This window comes from Candida dubliniensis, chromosome R (assembly GCF_000026945.1).
Source record: "Candida dubliniensis CD36 chromosome R, complete sequence".
Lineage (NCBI taxonomy): Eukaryota > Fungi > Ascomycota > Pichiomycetes > Serinales > Debaryomycetaceae > Candida > Candida dubliniensis.
Genome location: NC_012867.1, coordinates 599,814 through 614,787, shown reverse-complemented (window position 1 = coordinate 614,787; position 14,974 = coordinate 599,814). Strand labels below are relative to the sequence as shown.

Sequence of the window (14,974 nt, the reverse complement as noted above, 5' to 3'; positions counted from 1 at the left end):
CTTTAGTATTATTATCTCTGTTTGTTTTTTTTTTTTAGTATAAAATTTATATTATTCATGTACATTTCTTGTATTACCACATCCAATTTACTTGTCAAGTTGATTATATTAAAACTAATTAACTACATACATGCCAAAGTACTTTTTCAAATTCTATTACCACGTAAATCACGTAAATATTTCTCTTTTTCAAGTATATAATATTCAGATTCAGTTAACCCTTTTGGGATTTTTGGTGGAACTTCTGGCTTCAAAGAACTATCACACACACCACTTCTACTAAATTCATTATAATCAATATCTTCCATAGTTGACAGATCATCCCAATTATGTTTTACGGCTCTTTGGAAAATACTAGGAGAAAAATTCCCATTACCTAAATAACCAGTTTGATTAGTTCTAAAATCGATTTTTAAATCATCTTTAGTAATACTATTATTATTAAATCTTTGTGATCGATTAAAATGTTCCGATGGAGTTGGAGCATAATATTTAGGATCAATTTCATCAGAATTAATATTGACTGGTGGTAATCCATCATGAGTATTTGATGGGATACTTAATGATTTCACTGGTTGATCTAATAAATATACTTGTGTTGGTAAAATGTCCTTGTTATTCTTGTTTAATGTATGATTATCGTCATCATCGTCGTCGATTCCTATAGTATCGGCAGAAAATGGAATTGCGGTGGATTTTGATAAATCAAATTTTGGATTAAATCCATTAGTAGTAGATGGTGAACTCTTTGCATTATTGGTTTTGGGAGATGATGATAATGGTGGTGGTGGTTTTCTTCTTGGTGATGTTGATGATAATCTTGATGACGTATTTATATTATCATTATCATTATTTGATTTATAATAAGTATCTTCAGTATTGGAAATAATCAAATGTGGAGGAGGAACTGGTGGTGAATTAAATTCAATTTCAGGTAATGGTTCGTAAATATTCTTATCAAAATTAGTATGCTCTTTATTATTATTATTATTATTATAATCATCGCTTAGCTGAGTATGAGAAAGATCTCGTTGTAACTGATCTAAATCATTTGATCCATAATCACTTAAAGGCGATACACTTCTTCTAGTATTAAATGAACTAAAGACTTTTGGGGCTGTACCAGTTGTGCCAATGGAGGTGGTAGTAGATTGTTCAGCATTAATATTATCTGACATTGCTTCACTATTTTTCCAAAGTGTAGAAATAGGTTGTTTAGATTGAAATTTATCAGTAAATTTGGCTAATTTCAGAGTATATTTTTTAGCTCCTTTCTTAGAATTATCATGATTTTTATCCAGTTCTGATGAAACAAATACTTCACGATCGATATTGGTACTATTTGTAGAATTAACACCACCTCCACTGCCACTATATTTGGAAAATTTTTTCAGAAATATCGATGATGTCTTACTACTATTTGAATTTTCCAGATTAACGAAAACATCATCAGCAACACTGTGACTATGAGTTCCACTCATGTGTGATTGTTGTAGTTGTTGTTGTTGATTAAATGGAGGAGTAGGTAAATCCTTATGTTTGGATGAAATAGTTGATCTCATACTTTGTCCCATTGCTGAAGCTGTATCATAATCATCTTGTTCATTAATTACAACCACTTCCTCATGAGGAATGGGAATTTTCGGAGGTAAAACGGGTGCTGTGGGATAAAATGTCATTTCTAAATAAATCATCCCGGCTCTTCTACCATTTAATGTTAAATCATACCATTTATCATAAATATATTTCCCATTTTCATTATTTTCCGGATTAGTAAATATTACTGATGCATCAATTTCAACATTACCAATTGGAGTAGGATCATTTTTCGTTTCATCCAATACATCAATTTTTAAAATTGGTTTCTTTTCTCGAGATAATTCAAATCTCATTTCATGAGTCCATTCAGGAGTTTGTCCCGCTCGGAATGCTGCCAGAGTCTTTTTAGCAACAGTTCCAATTCGAGCAACAACATAAGGTGATTGTTTATCCAATTTACGTCGATTAGGTAAATGTTTGGCTCGTATTACCATAACAACTAAAGTTCCATCAGCTGTGGCAGTATAATCAGCATCATCTTCTTGTCTTATACTCCCAATAGTAGAACCATTTAAACTAGGATACATGGTGTTAGGTGTTAATGCTATTTCTTTTGAATGTATGAGGATTGGAGGATTTGAAAAAAAAAAAAAAAAAAAAAAAAAAACAAAAAAGAATCGAATACTAAAATTAAATTAAATGAAATGGAACGAAAGATTGATGAATAAGTCCTATTATTATGTAAAGGATTTCATAGAAATCATCTAAAAATTAAGAATATAGATGTGGTTTGTTTGTGGTTAAGTAAATTGTGATCATCAATTAAATGGAAGTTTTCCATTGCCTCGCCAATTCTATTTTTATAAAATTGGCTGTGTCTGGTTATTCTTAGGGCCACACTGCTACTGCGGGCTGGAGTGATAGATCATTCATTCCATCCCTTCCTACGCCATCTTCTTCAATCACTCATTAACGACAGGAAAAAAAAAAAAAAAATAAACTCTACAGATCACGTGTTAATGTTATGAAATATTCCATTTGGGGAAAGAAAATCAATCAGTTAACACGGTAGCGCACTTTTGTAGATTTTTAAACTGAATCTGAAATCTGAACAAATGATATTTTGACACATTAATTCAACAATTTATTGATTTTTAACATTCGTATCACTTCTTAAAGTAAAATCAACATTTTCTTTTCCAAAAAAATACATTGTTTTTCTGGAAAATATAGCCTTAAAGCCAAATTTTGATTCTGTTAATGTGGGAAAATGTGTGGATCTCGGAATTGAAGAATGGGTTGTGACTTTTTCAATTAGTGTTTGGTTTTCTAATTTACTTAAGTTATCAAATCTAAATTGATATGAACTCACTTCCATGCTATTAGTTTGAAACACATTCAGCAACTATTAACGTCCAGAGATAGCATGTCGATTCCTTAGAAGTTGACACTGGGTGATGCAGGTTTTAATATAAGAGTTAATTACAATTATTTATAAAGAGAGTGTAGAATGTCTCTTATTAGAACCTATGACGATGATGGCATGGCCTTTAATCACAACTGTTGATTTAAAGTTACTACCAAGAACATTCACAATACATTATCCAGTTTAGAAGTTTATTGCTATCAGGTCTCAAAAATGTTATAACTTTCGGTTCAATCCGAATGGATCACAGTTTCCTTACAAAATCTCAACGTTCGATGCTTCCCCAAAAAATATCATTAACAGAGTTTTAAGGACTTCTAAACCATCCATGAACATTTTTTAAAAATCTTCAAGGAATTTTTTCAATACTGGTACACGTCTAAAACAAAACATACTTTTTTGTCATTATAATATGTGAACGGTGAAGACTCAAATGTCAATTTGTAGAATTTAATTAGCAGATTGCTAAGAATATATAAGAGAAATAGTAGTACTGATGATTAATTGAATCAATAATTCCGAATTTGAGTTTGCTATGTATATTATTTTATTGAAAATTGGATTAATTTTGAAAGCAAATCTTTGAGATTCGATAACTCCAAATGACTTCTCTCATTAACTTCAACTATCCATTATAGAACAATTCTTAACATATTATTATACAGCTGAGAGTGACAGCCTACGTAACAAAAGGCAATGATACCTATTTAAACTTCTTAGAAAGAATAACTAGAACCAAACTAGTTAGGTGGTCTATGCTACATGGAGGATAATAATAACTTCTTACAGTGGCATCCCAATGTGGTTTCTAAGTATTCTCTTTTGACGACAACATTATTACTAGAATATTTCCTTTTACAGTATTCTTAACCCACCATAATATAAATTATAGTTGAAATTTATTTCTTACCATGTTAGACATCCTGTTTTCGAGCAAGTTCTAAATTGACTAAACAATCTTTTATTGAACTTATATTAATTACCAGAACAAGAGGTTATATAATTAACGAGAGCATACTTTGTAAGAATTGTAAATGGAGTTATGATGGATTCGTTAGTTGGTCAGCTAAACAACATTATTGCACTTCTTTGCACATTGACAGTACAATTTTTTTTTTTTCTCTTTCTAAAAATCCCATCCCATCGCAAATAAAAGTATATCAATCTATATTGAAATTTAATAAAACTTGATAACAATATCATTTCTTTCCTTCCTCTCCATATCCCTTTTTTATTTAATAAATAACTTTTCACCTTAAAAATCATGTCATTTAGAGGCGGTGGTAGTGGAGGTGGTAGATCAACTCAAAGAACTATTCTTCCATTTGGATTAGATTATGCTGATATTATATCATCCACTCAAGAAACAGAAAAACCTCAATTATTATTACCTATAAATGGAGATATAACTGAAATTGAATCCATTATTGCTAAACAATCAATGAATTTTACTAAACTAATGTCGGAAGGACCATTTTTCACGGGGAATCTAGATAGTATAGAAATCACCAAAAAACGTCAAAATAATGATAGTGATGAAGAAGAAGAAGACGATGATAATGAAGGAGGCGGAGGAAGAGATAAGAGAAAGAAATCTAAAACAAAAACCATTACTCTGAGTAGTGGTGGTGATGGAATAGAAAGATATTCTGATCGATATAAAAAAATCCAAAAAATCGGTCGAACAATTGATGAACATCCTTATCAACCAGAATATTTCCCTAGTGAATTATATTCAATTATGGGAATAACTAATAAACGTGATAAGAAGAAATTTTTATTATTATCGAAGTTTAAATCAAATGGAGGATTAAAACAAATATTATCTAATGAAAAATTGGAAAATTTAGATGAACAATCAAAATTAGATTCTATGAAAGAAAAAATGTTAAGTATGATTGATAATACAGTAAATATGAATGAAGACGATGATGGCAAAGGACGTAATAATAATAGTGGTGATGAACAAGAAATTGATGAAGATGATATAGATGATGAATTTGAAGATGAAGATGATGATGATTATAATGCTGAGAAATATTTCGATGATGGTGATGATGATGATGGTGGCGATGATGGAGGTGATGATGAAGCAGCATTTTAATTAGTGTGTATAGTAAATACTGGAAAAGAAACGAAAACAATAATAATAATAATAATAATAATAGAACAAGTCTGGAATTAAATGCTTCTTTCGTTGTATAAAAGTGGTTAAAAAATTCATCAATCTCTATGATGAAGGTACATGTAAACATATGTTACGTCTTTATATTTACGATATATGTATATGCATTTATGTGTCTATAAATTAACTGTAAAATTAACTAAAGCATTTCTAGCTCCTGGCAATTTACCTAACCATCTACCAAATTTATGTTCTTTACTTAATAATACAAAAATTTTCAATTTTTTAATAGTACCAGGAATTTCCACTGAATCAATTTTAACAATACATCCATTGAAATTATTTTGTTTAATTTCACCAAGTAATTTAAATGATCTTAATGATGGTTCTTCTAATTTCCATATTTTAATAGTACCATTAAATGAACCAGTAATAAAAATATCACTATAAGGAACACCATGAATAGCAGTGATCCAATAAGGTTGTGGTTTGGGGATTTGTTGTAAAGCTAATTCTTCATTAGCTTCTGAACTTGCTTGAATTGGAGTAAATTGTGGTTGTAATCCATGAGCTAATCTTTGTGTAGTTAATGGTTTCTTTTTAGCTAATGACCATAAGGCAACATTACCATTATCTGATCCAGTAACAAAATGTGATTCATCAATCATACTCACAACATCAATTGATCCTTCATTATAGAATGGTGTTTCATTATTTTCGTCTTGTTGTCTCATTTTCTTCTTGGACTTGGTCTTTTCTAGAGAATCACCACCACGGAAAGTTAATCGTGATTCTTCAGCAATTTTCCAAAACATGGCAGTTTTATCTCTACTACCAACGGAAACACAAGTTTCTTTAGCTAAAGCAGATATATCACTAATATTATCTTGATGTCCATATAAGATTTCCAATTGAGTGAATTGATTAATTGAATAAGTTCTAATTCTCAAATCAGCACAAGCAGCAAATAATTGATCACTATTTCTTCTAAATACAATAGAATTCACCGATGCTCTAGTTTGTAAAATTTTCAAACAAGTTAAATTTTCACTTGACCAAATAATTAATCGAGAATCATCACCACCAGTAACAATATACTTCCCATCAGGAGATGCAGCTATACAATTAATTTGTTGCCAATGATGATTTGATTGAGGATTTATAGAATTGATTTCAAAATATTTATTACCACCTTTAGTATGTTTTATTCTTTTCGGTTTTTTATGAGTTTCACTTATATCCCATTTAATAATTTCAATATCTTTAGAAACCGTATATAAATATGGATAATTGATTGTCATACTAGTTAAATTTTTACAACCAATTCTGGTAGTTATTAATTGTAAAGGATATTCTTCATCTAATTGATCCTTTATTTTATCACCAATAAATTTATAAACGTATCCTTTAGTTTCGGCAACATCTTTTTGTAACCTTCTGGCTAATATATCATCATCTAAATCTTTAGCATCAAATTCATCATATAATTCTTGTTCATTTTGTTTTAAATTTTCTAAATATTGTTTAGCTAATCTTCTCCGTTTATCATTAACAGTCTCATCAGCAAATTCTTCATCTGATGATAATTCACTATCATTATGATCCTCTCCACCATTGACATGTTCGTTTTCATTTTCACTATCAGATCCACTTGATATTTCATCATCTTGAAGATTTGCCGTTGGAGTTGGAGTTGGAGTTGAGGTTGATGATTTAGTTCGTTTAGTTTTACTAGTCAATTTATTCAGACGTTTTCTTTTCTTAGAAGGATCAGATAAAAATGGATCTCCTGCCATGATTGTGAATATAAAAAAAAAAGGGGGATTAAATTATAAGATAGTAAAGTTTTAAACTATGAATATGGTATTAATAATAGGTGGAATATCGAGTGATGATTAGTTCAAATTTTGAATTTTTCACAAATTTTTTTTTTTTTTCTTCTTCTTTATTGTTTTTTTGGTGATGATGATGATGCGATGCGATGTTTCGATGTCAATTATTTCCAAACAACAACAAGCCAAATATTTTTAAACCCCCACCCCCCATTTTTTATAATTCTACTACTAGTATATATAACCAAGAGATTAAACCCAATTCATATAACTAAATTAATTGGAACTTTGTCATTTGAAAATACTTTTTCTTTTTGCTCCATTACTACAAAACAATTCTATAAATTACAAATTAAATACTCTAATCATACATTACCATTTACATTCTGTTTAATCTTCTAATAAATCATCAATATCTGCATCTTCTTGAGCATCATAACTAGTTTGATTTCTTTGTCTTTGTTGTTCACTATATTCAGCTAATACTGCTTCAGTTAATTTAACATTATTTCTAGTTTTTTTACCCCAACCAAATTCTTTAGCTTCATTAGAAATAGTATCAAATTTTTCTTTAGATTCTTTAGCATCTCTTTCAGATTTTTCAGCTTGTTGTTTTTGATCTTGAGCTAATTGAGTAGCAGTTTGCTTTTTAATGGCCCAAGCAGAATAATATTTCCGGAATATCAAATAAGTACAAACAACTAATGTCAATCGGAAATATTGGAAAAAAGTATCTTTATCGACATAATCAAATATTTCATCAAATGCAGCCATGATGGGAGTAGTTGGGGGAATTGGTTGGTTAAGTGGTATTGGAAATGAAAGATTCAAATCAAAACTTTGTCTTGATTTTTTTTGCCATTCAAGTTTTTTTTTTTTTTCTTCATTGTTAATTACAAAATAGAAATAATTCTCTTGTTTGTGTGTTTATTCCAACGAGCGAGAGATGGAACGATTACGTCCAATGAGGTCGGCGTTCGGCCAACATGTACCGCGCGATTATGTCCTCCTGACCAATACATCAATGGCAAGGTCGGTTCAATTAGGTCGGCATTAAAGATTCTATATTCAATCAGATATAACTAAAAAACAAGATGCATATTCATTTATATCTCTATTTACAACTCTTCATCATCATCATCATCCATATCTTCATCAGCAAATGGATCCAATTCAGGGAAATCACCAACTTCAACTAATCTTGGTCTAACAAAACTTCCATGATTTGGTTTACATTCAAATATTTTAATCCCATCAATACTACCATTATTTTTCCCAACTGGTTCATCAAATTCAATCCCTACCCAATCATTTTCTCCTTTATCTAATGGTATAATTTTCCCAATAAATCTAATTACACCACGTCTTTCATTATTTTCAATATTAATTAATCGACATCGTGATCCAATAGACATGGTTTGTAGTTTAATTTCTGTTTCATGTTGTAATTTTTCTTGTAATGATTGGAATTTAGGATCGAATCGACCTAATTTATTAGTCTTTTTCCAATTCAATACTGAATCTTGACGAGTTTTATAATCTTCTTCCAGTAATTTAAATTCTGTGAAACCACCACCATCACCACCTTCTTCTTCCTCATTGGTTTGTGGTTCTTCTTGTAATTTATTGATATCACTATTGGGATCAGAATCTAATACATGAATTCGACTATACAGTTGTAAATTCAATGATGATAATAAAATTTGTTCATCATTAACGTCAGAAGTGGTGGTTTCAGGGAAAGGAATTAATTTATATTCATTAGAATGATTATTGGGATAATATTGTAAAATTTGATTTTGGGGAGAAATCCCAGTAATTGATTCTAATTTTTGTTTTAAATATTTTAAATTCCATTGAGGTGATATTCTTCTTTCTGATGATGTTAAATTAGAAGTTATAAATATATTTAAATCACTCATGACTTGGATATATATATGGTGGATAAGAAAGAAAGAAAGAATAATTGATTTGATTTGATTTGATTTGATTTGATTTTGATTTTTTTTTTTTTTTTGTCTAAGAGCTTCCCTTCATGTTTTCCATTTCTCATCATCGTCTGTTTAATAGACAAGGCATCTCTTTACATACAAATTTTAGGAAACTTGTAATTCTTTAATTGATTGAATAATCTATAGCCGAGGATATGATCCACTTCAGTATGATTTTTGGTAACTTTTTGTTTTTATATTGAAAAAAAAAAAATAATAATAAACTATACTAATAATAATAATACAAATATATGATTGAGATAATAATAAATGAGAGGTGTTATAAAAAGAATGGCAATTCCACAAGATAATATGGATAATTTATACAAAATTAATAATTATAACAATAATAGTGAGAATGAAAATAGTTGGTAAAAACCAATGTATAGTGTGTATGTCGATGTAGGTAATTTATGAATTGTTGGTAGATTGAGAAACAAAAAGAACTATTTGATTTAATTGAACACCAATGAAACCCTTTTTCACTCAAGTTCTTGCTGCTCTTGTTGCTGTTGTTGTTGTTGTTGTTCCTTTTTCAATTGATCTTGAACAATATCAGCAATATTAATTAATTTTTCTTGAATATTAGTTTTAAATTTTAATATAAATGAAGTCAAATTAATTACATCTTCATCAATTTTTTGTCGTTTACCAATTAATTGTTCTTGAATTAAACTTTTATTTAAATTAACATCACGTAATTTTCGTTCTAATTGTAAAATATCTGATTGAATATTTGATTTAGTTTCTCTAATTTGTTGATCTAATGATTCAATTTGACTATTAAATTCACTTTGAATTTGAAATATTTGTTGTTTTAAATCATCCAATTTCCGTTTCATTAAAGAATCTTGAATTTTTAATTCTTCAATTATTGATTGTTGATCTTTAATTTTATCTTGTTCAATATCACATTTTTCATTAAATTTCATAGCTAATGATCGATCATTTAATATTTGATGATCTAATTCATTACGGAAATTTAATAAATTTGTTCGTTCTTGTTTAACATTGATATTTATAAATATTTCATCTCGAGTAAATTGTTGTTCATAAGTGGTTTTAATATTCTCATCTAATTTTAATCCAAATTGTGGTATCAATTGATTGTCATTATTGGGTTGTTGTGATTGTTGCGTTTGTTGTTGTTGTTGTTGCTGCTGCTGTTGATAGTAATAATAATTGAATTTATTAGTAATCTCATTATATTGATTAGTTAGAGATTCTAAATTATCAAAATTTTTTTCTAAATCATATGATCTCCCCAGTAATTTTTCTTTTAAATCATCAATTTTATTAGACATGGTTTCAATTGATTTTGATAATTGATCTCGTTTAATATATAATTCATTGACTTTATCAATTGATATTCCTCGTTGTTGTAAATCTATTTCAATTGATTTTTTCTGATCTTGTAATTTATTCATTTGTTCTTCATATGATATTACTTCATTCAGTAATTGTTCCAATTTTTTATTCCATTCCGGCATCATTTTTTCAACATTTTGATTATATGATTTTAATTTCATATAATCTTCTTCTAATGCCACAGTTTTTTTAAGAGCATCATCACGAATTTTCAATTGATTATTTAATTCATGATATTTATTAATTAAATTTTCATGTTGTTGTTCAACATTATTTAATTCTTGATTTAATTTTTCTTGTAATTGATCAAATTTAATTTTCATATCATTATAAAACTTATCTCCACCATTGGATTCTTCATCCTCTTCTTCATCATTAATAAACAAACTATATGATTTCCAAATATATTCAATGAATATTTTATCAAAATCATCATCTGCTAAAAAATCATCATCATTTAAAGTCAGTAATGATAAATTCAATTCCACTAACCAATATAATATTCCTAAAAATGTTGGCCAATTATTACCTCCAACAGCACTAAAATGTGATCGAGTAATTGTATGCATATAAGGATAATTTAATAATTTCAATAATGTAACAATTTCTTGTTCAATTGACAGTTTAATAAAAATATAATTAGGGTCAAGTTGATTATATAAAAATTTAAATATGGCATTAAAATTCTTTTGTGTAGGCAGTTTTAAAATATTTTCTGTCAAGGCAATATTGGTTTTAATTTCAAATTTATAATCAATTAAATATCGAATGATTTCCTTTTGTATGAGTTCTTGATATTTTTTATCTTTTAAAGGTCGAGGGTCCATTGATTGTTGCTGTTGTTGAGAGGATGATGCAGATGTTGGTATTACTGATTGTTGCAGTTGCTGCTGTTGTGATGAAGGTTGGGAAGATGGTGTTTGTGATGAATATGATGCTGGATTATAATATGGAGATACACGCTGTAATGCTTGATTGAATTGAGAATTCATTGATGTTGATGAAGGTTGAGTTGAATGTCGAAAAGCAGTAGATCCATATTGTTGTTGTTGTTGTTGTTGCAAGTTACTACCTATCATACTTTGTCTTCGTTTAGTTGTAGTTGCTGGTGTTGATAATAATGTTGATCTTCTTTTCGTTTGCAGAGTCAGTATCCCTTGTTGAGATTGTTGTTGTGAAGTCGAAGGGGTATTGATTGCATTTTCATAATTCCCATGTAATAATGATTGTCTGAATGGGAGATTATTAGATATTATTGATGATGTTCTAGTAGCTGACCCTAAAGAAATTCTATTACCATTATGATTGTTAACGTTGTTGTTGTTGTTGTTAGTGGCAGCAGAGTTAGAACTTCCAACAAATCCATTATTTCTTCTCAATCCGTATATTGGATTTGATGCTTGACTCATTGATAAACTCTAATACTGATCGAATGCTTTTTTACTGTGGCTGTCGTTCTCGTTGATAATAATAATAAAAATTGAATACTTTTTCTATTCTTGTAATCAATCAACATGCAGTTGTTGTGATGGTTGTACACAATTGCCCTTAATGTGTGGTATATATCTTGTAATTAATTCTTGGTATTGGGTAACAGGAAGAAAATAAAAAACACAAATAATACTCTTTCAATTCAATAATTCACAATAACAATAATAACTGAAACCAACTGTATATGGTAGAAATAATAAAGATACACGCACAATAACTGTAACTGTTGAGGAGCAGGAACAAATGGTTTGAGGGTTTGTAGAGTATCTTGATTTTATTTGTTTACATTTTCTCATTCAATTTTTTTTTTTTTTTTGCTTTTTTTGGTTTTTTGGGGAGGAATGTTTTTTTTTTCTTTGAGCTTTGAATTTTGTCGCACTTATAAAAATGTCGCATCCCTTAATTAATGTCGCTCCCACTTAAGAACTACCAATTGGTATACACCATGCACGTGACACGATTCATGTTTATTATATGGTAGCTCGCAATTTTCTTTAGTTACTCTTCAAACTATCATTATTTAGCAAAATTATGCTACTATATCTACCAATATCTTATTTTACGAGATAACCCCAAAATTGGAATTTTGATATATCAAATTTTCAAGATTCATACGTTGAGAAGGAATTGAAACACACCGCAACATTACAATAGATTGTGCGACATGGATAATGAGACACAAGAAAATGTCGTTGATCTTTTCTGGTTCTTTTTATGGCAAGTGGACACGCCCACATGTGATACAACACACACACACACTCACTCACTCACAAGTATTCTGGAATGCTGGTGTTGTTATGCCACGGCATCTGACGTTCCAAATATATGTCCATCTTCTTAATATATATCAGTCAGACAACATGTTAACTGAAAGCTTTAAGTACGTTTACATTATATCAATTAGTGCTAGTGTTAATATCAATTGTGTTTGAAAAATGAAATAGAAGTAATAATTAATGAGTTGTTGTTGTAGTTGTTCAGTTGTTTCTTTCACAGGAGACATTTTTTTTTTTCTTTTGTTCTCTCTTATTTCTTTTTTTTTTTTTTTTTTTGGCGTTGTTTTGTTTGTTCAAATTTGTTTTTAAATTATTATCAACATTTTTCTTTTCTAATCCTACTTAACACTTCACCTACATCCATTCCCAAGCTCAAGACTTAACCTTATTATTTCCTTTGATTTAAATAGGACGAAAGAGAAAGATAAGACACTACTGACACTAGATATTATTAACAAACACACAAGCACAGTTTAGTTATGAGTTTGAGCAAACCAACAACCCCTGTGTCATCACCAAAAGCACAAAAAGCACTTCCAATTGTCGTACAAGAACCACCTCCACAACCAACCACTCCTCCATCACCACAAAAACCTCAAACAACATTTTTCCATCGACAAACTAAACGACTGTCATCTTCATTTTTAAGTACCCCTGACCAGGAACAACAACAACAACAACAACAGGTGTCAGGGGTAAAAGATAAAGAATCAAATTTGGATTCTCATGTACCATCCCTACCGTATACGCCATCGAGTAAACGTCGAAGTTATGGGATATTTGAATCACCAGTGGGTAAATCTCCTTATGGGGTAGCATTAAGAACCCCTAGAAATGAAGATAATGATTCCCCTGAACAACGGCTGAAACGATATGGTATTGTTGAACGAGATGATGATGATGATGATGATGATGAAGACCAAGGTCATAGTGGTTATACTCCTGTTGGTAGTGGTGGTGGAGGTAATGAAGATGAAGAGGCAAGACGATTGAAATTACAAAGGACACCACAATTCCATTCTGCTAAACGATTATATGATACTTTAAATTCTGTAATGCTTAATAATCAGAATAGTGCTCATAATAGGTATATGAATGGGATTATAAATAGTGGGAATGGACAATCAATAAGTGATAACAGTAATAACAGCCTATCTAATATTAATAAATCACCTAATTTAAAATCAAGTCGACATTCATGGTCAGCAAATGTGAATTTACAATTTTCACCACCAAGACCACAACTGCAATTCTCACAACATAAACTACCACCACCTCCTCCACAACCTAAATTTACACCATTAACATCAAATGAACAACAAAATCAAAATCCAAACCAAATTCGAGAAAATCAAATTCCCCCATCATGGTCATTATCTTCTACACCAGTGACAACCTCAATATCACCAGTATATTTGCCACCACAATCTTCACCAACAAAATTAATAATTGAACCTAATGATGAAGAAATATCAGCTAAAGATGCTATAAGAAAAATAATTCAAAAAAACAGACATTCAGGTGTTAACAATAATAAAGATAATGAGAGACCTGCTTCTACATCTACTACTGATGCTGCTGATGCTGCAGCTGCTAGGACATTAAATTTCAAGAACCGTACTAAGCATAGTAGGAATGATTCTTATAGTACGAAAGATGAAACAGAAGCAGCATTTTCATTAGTTAAATTACATACTGCTGCTGGTGGTGATGATGGTGATGATACTGAAGATGAAACCGAGGATGATAAAGAATAAACAAAAAAAAATAAAGACAATGTATAATTTTATAATATTTATAATATAATGTATTAATTAATAATAAATGTGTAACACTAATAATTGTAACACGAATCCAATTTGAGATTGAGATCTAAAGAGAAGATAAACACCGGACGATAGGACGAACACACAATGGATAATTATACTTATTAAAACAATAAGATGAGATTTTAAACTTGGTCAACAAACAAGCAAATAGATAAATATAAATGAAAAATATAATTCCGAATGATAAATGTAGTTCTAAAACCCTATTTATCGTCTAATTTAAAATATACCAAAACTGTCTACAATCAAATCAACATACAAATACTTTAAGCATATAACAGTGAATATTTGTATGAATTGAAGTTATGGTTATGGTTGAGGGGCGGTATTCTTTTTCACGGGAATAATTTATACCCGTTAGTTCTTTAATTTAGCTAGTATCAACAGAGAATGCAGACTTTGGTAGATGCCATCTAATTAATCATCTGGCGGATATTGAAGAATAACCACCTTTATCTTGACATATATCAAAAAAAAAAAAAAAAAAGAAACTCTTAAACAAGAAGTTGAAAGTGAAACTAATTTAGTTGATATACATAAATATATATATATATATATATATATTGAAGAGCAAGATTAAATGGTAATTGTATAAAT

The 14,974-nt window shown here is 29.5% G+C and overlaps 7 protein-coding genes across 7 annotated transcripts, besides 1 other annotated feature; 2 read left to right on the top strand and 5 right to left on the bottom strand. All coding sequences in view use genetic code 12, as the record gives it.

Moving 5' to 3' along the window:
- Positions 1–146: 146 nt before the first annotated feature.
- CD36_27780 (conserved hypothetical protein) lies at positions 147–2,126 on the bottom strand (the record flags this gene model as incomplete). Its single annotated transcript, XM_002421794.1, has 1 exon — positions 147–2,126. One exon carries the CDS (start codon positions 2,124–2,126, stop codon positions 147–149), a length of 1,980 nt encoding a protein of 659 aa, XP_002421839.1.
- A 1,494-nt stretch (positions 2,127–3,620) lies between these two features.
- Positions 3,621–3,901: a mobile genetic element.
- Positions 3,902–4,229: 328 nt separating this feature from the next.
- Positions 4,230–5,069, top strand: CD36_27770 (DNA-directed RNA polymerase III subunit, putative; the record flags this gene model as incomplete). The annotated part of the gene is made up of 1 exon (XM_002421793.1): positions 4,230–5,069. The coding sequence occupies one exon, from the start codon at positions 4,230–4,232 to the stop codon at positions 5,067–5,069; it is 840 nt and encodes a 279-aa protein (XP_002421838.1).
- Positions 5,070–5,266: 197 nt separating this feature from the next.
- On the bottom strand, positions 5,267–6,886 carry CD36_27740 (ribosomal RNA-processing protein, putative; the record flags this gene model as incomplete). Its single annotated transcript, XM_002421792.1, has 1 exon — positions 5,267–6,886. One exon carries the CDS (start codon positions 6,884–6,886, stop codon positions 5,267–5,269), a length of 1,620 nt encoding a protein of 539 aa, XP_002421837.1.
- Positions 6,887–7,312: 426 nt separating this feature from the next.
- CD36_27720 (conserved hypothetical protein) lies at positions 7,313–7,696 on the bottom strand (the record flags this gene model as incomplete). Its single annotated transcript, XM_002421791.1, has 1 exon — positions 7,313–7,696. The coding sequence occupies one exon, from the start codon at positions 7,694–7,696 to the stop codon at positions 7,313–7,315; it is 384 nt and encodes a 127-aa protein (XP_002421836.1).
- Positions 7,697–8,040: 344 nt separating this feature from the next.
- CD36_27710 (alpha tubulin formation protein, putative) lies at positions 8,041–8,844 on the bottom strand (the record flags this gene model as incomplete). The annotated part of the gene is made up of 1 exon (XM_002421790.1): positions 8,041–8,844. One exon carries the CDS (start codon positions 8,842–8,844, stop codon positions 8,041–8,043), a length of 804 nt encoding a protein of 267 aa, XP_002421835.1.
- Positions 8,845–9,395: 551 nt separating this feature from the next.
- CD36_27700 (kinetochore protein, putative) lies at positions 9,396–11,690 on the bottom strand (the record flags this gene model as incomplete). Its single annotated transcript, XM_002421789.1, has 1 exon — positions 9,396–11,690. One exon carries the CDS (start codon positions 11,688–11,690, stop codon positions 9,396–9,398), a length of 2,295 nt encoding a protein of 764 aa, XP_002421834.1.
- A 1,337-nt stretch (positions 11,691–13,027) lies between these two features.
- On the top strand, positions 13,028–14,305 carry CD36_27680 (conserved hypothetical protein; the record flags this gene model as incomplete). Its single annotated transcript, XM_002421788.1, has 1 exon — positions 13,028–14,305. One exon carries the CDS (start codon positions 13,028–13,030, stop codon positions 14,303–14,305), a length of 1,278 nt encoding a protein of 425 aa, XP_002421833.1.
- Positions 14,306–14,974: the final 669 nt, after the last annotated feature.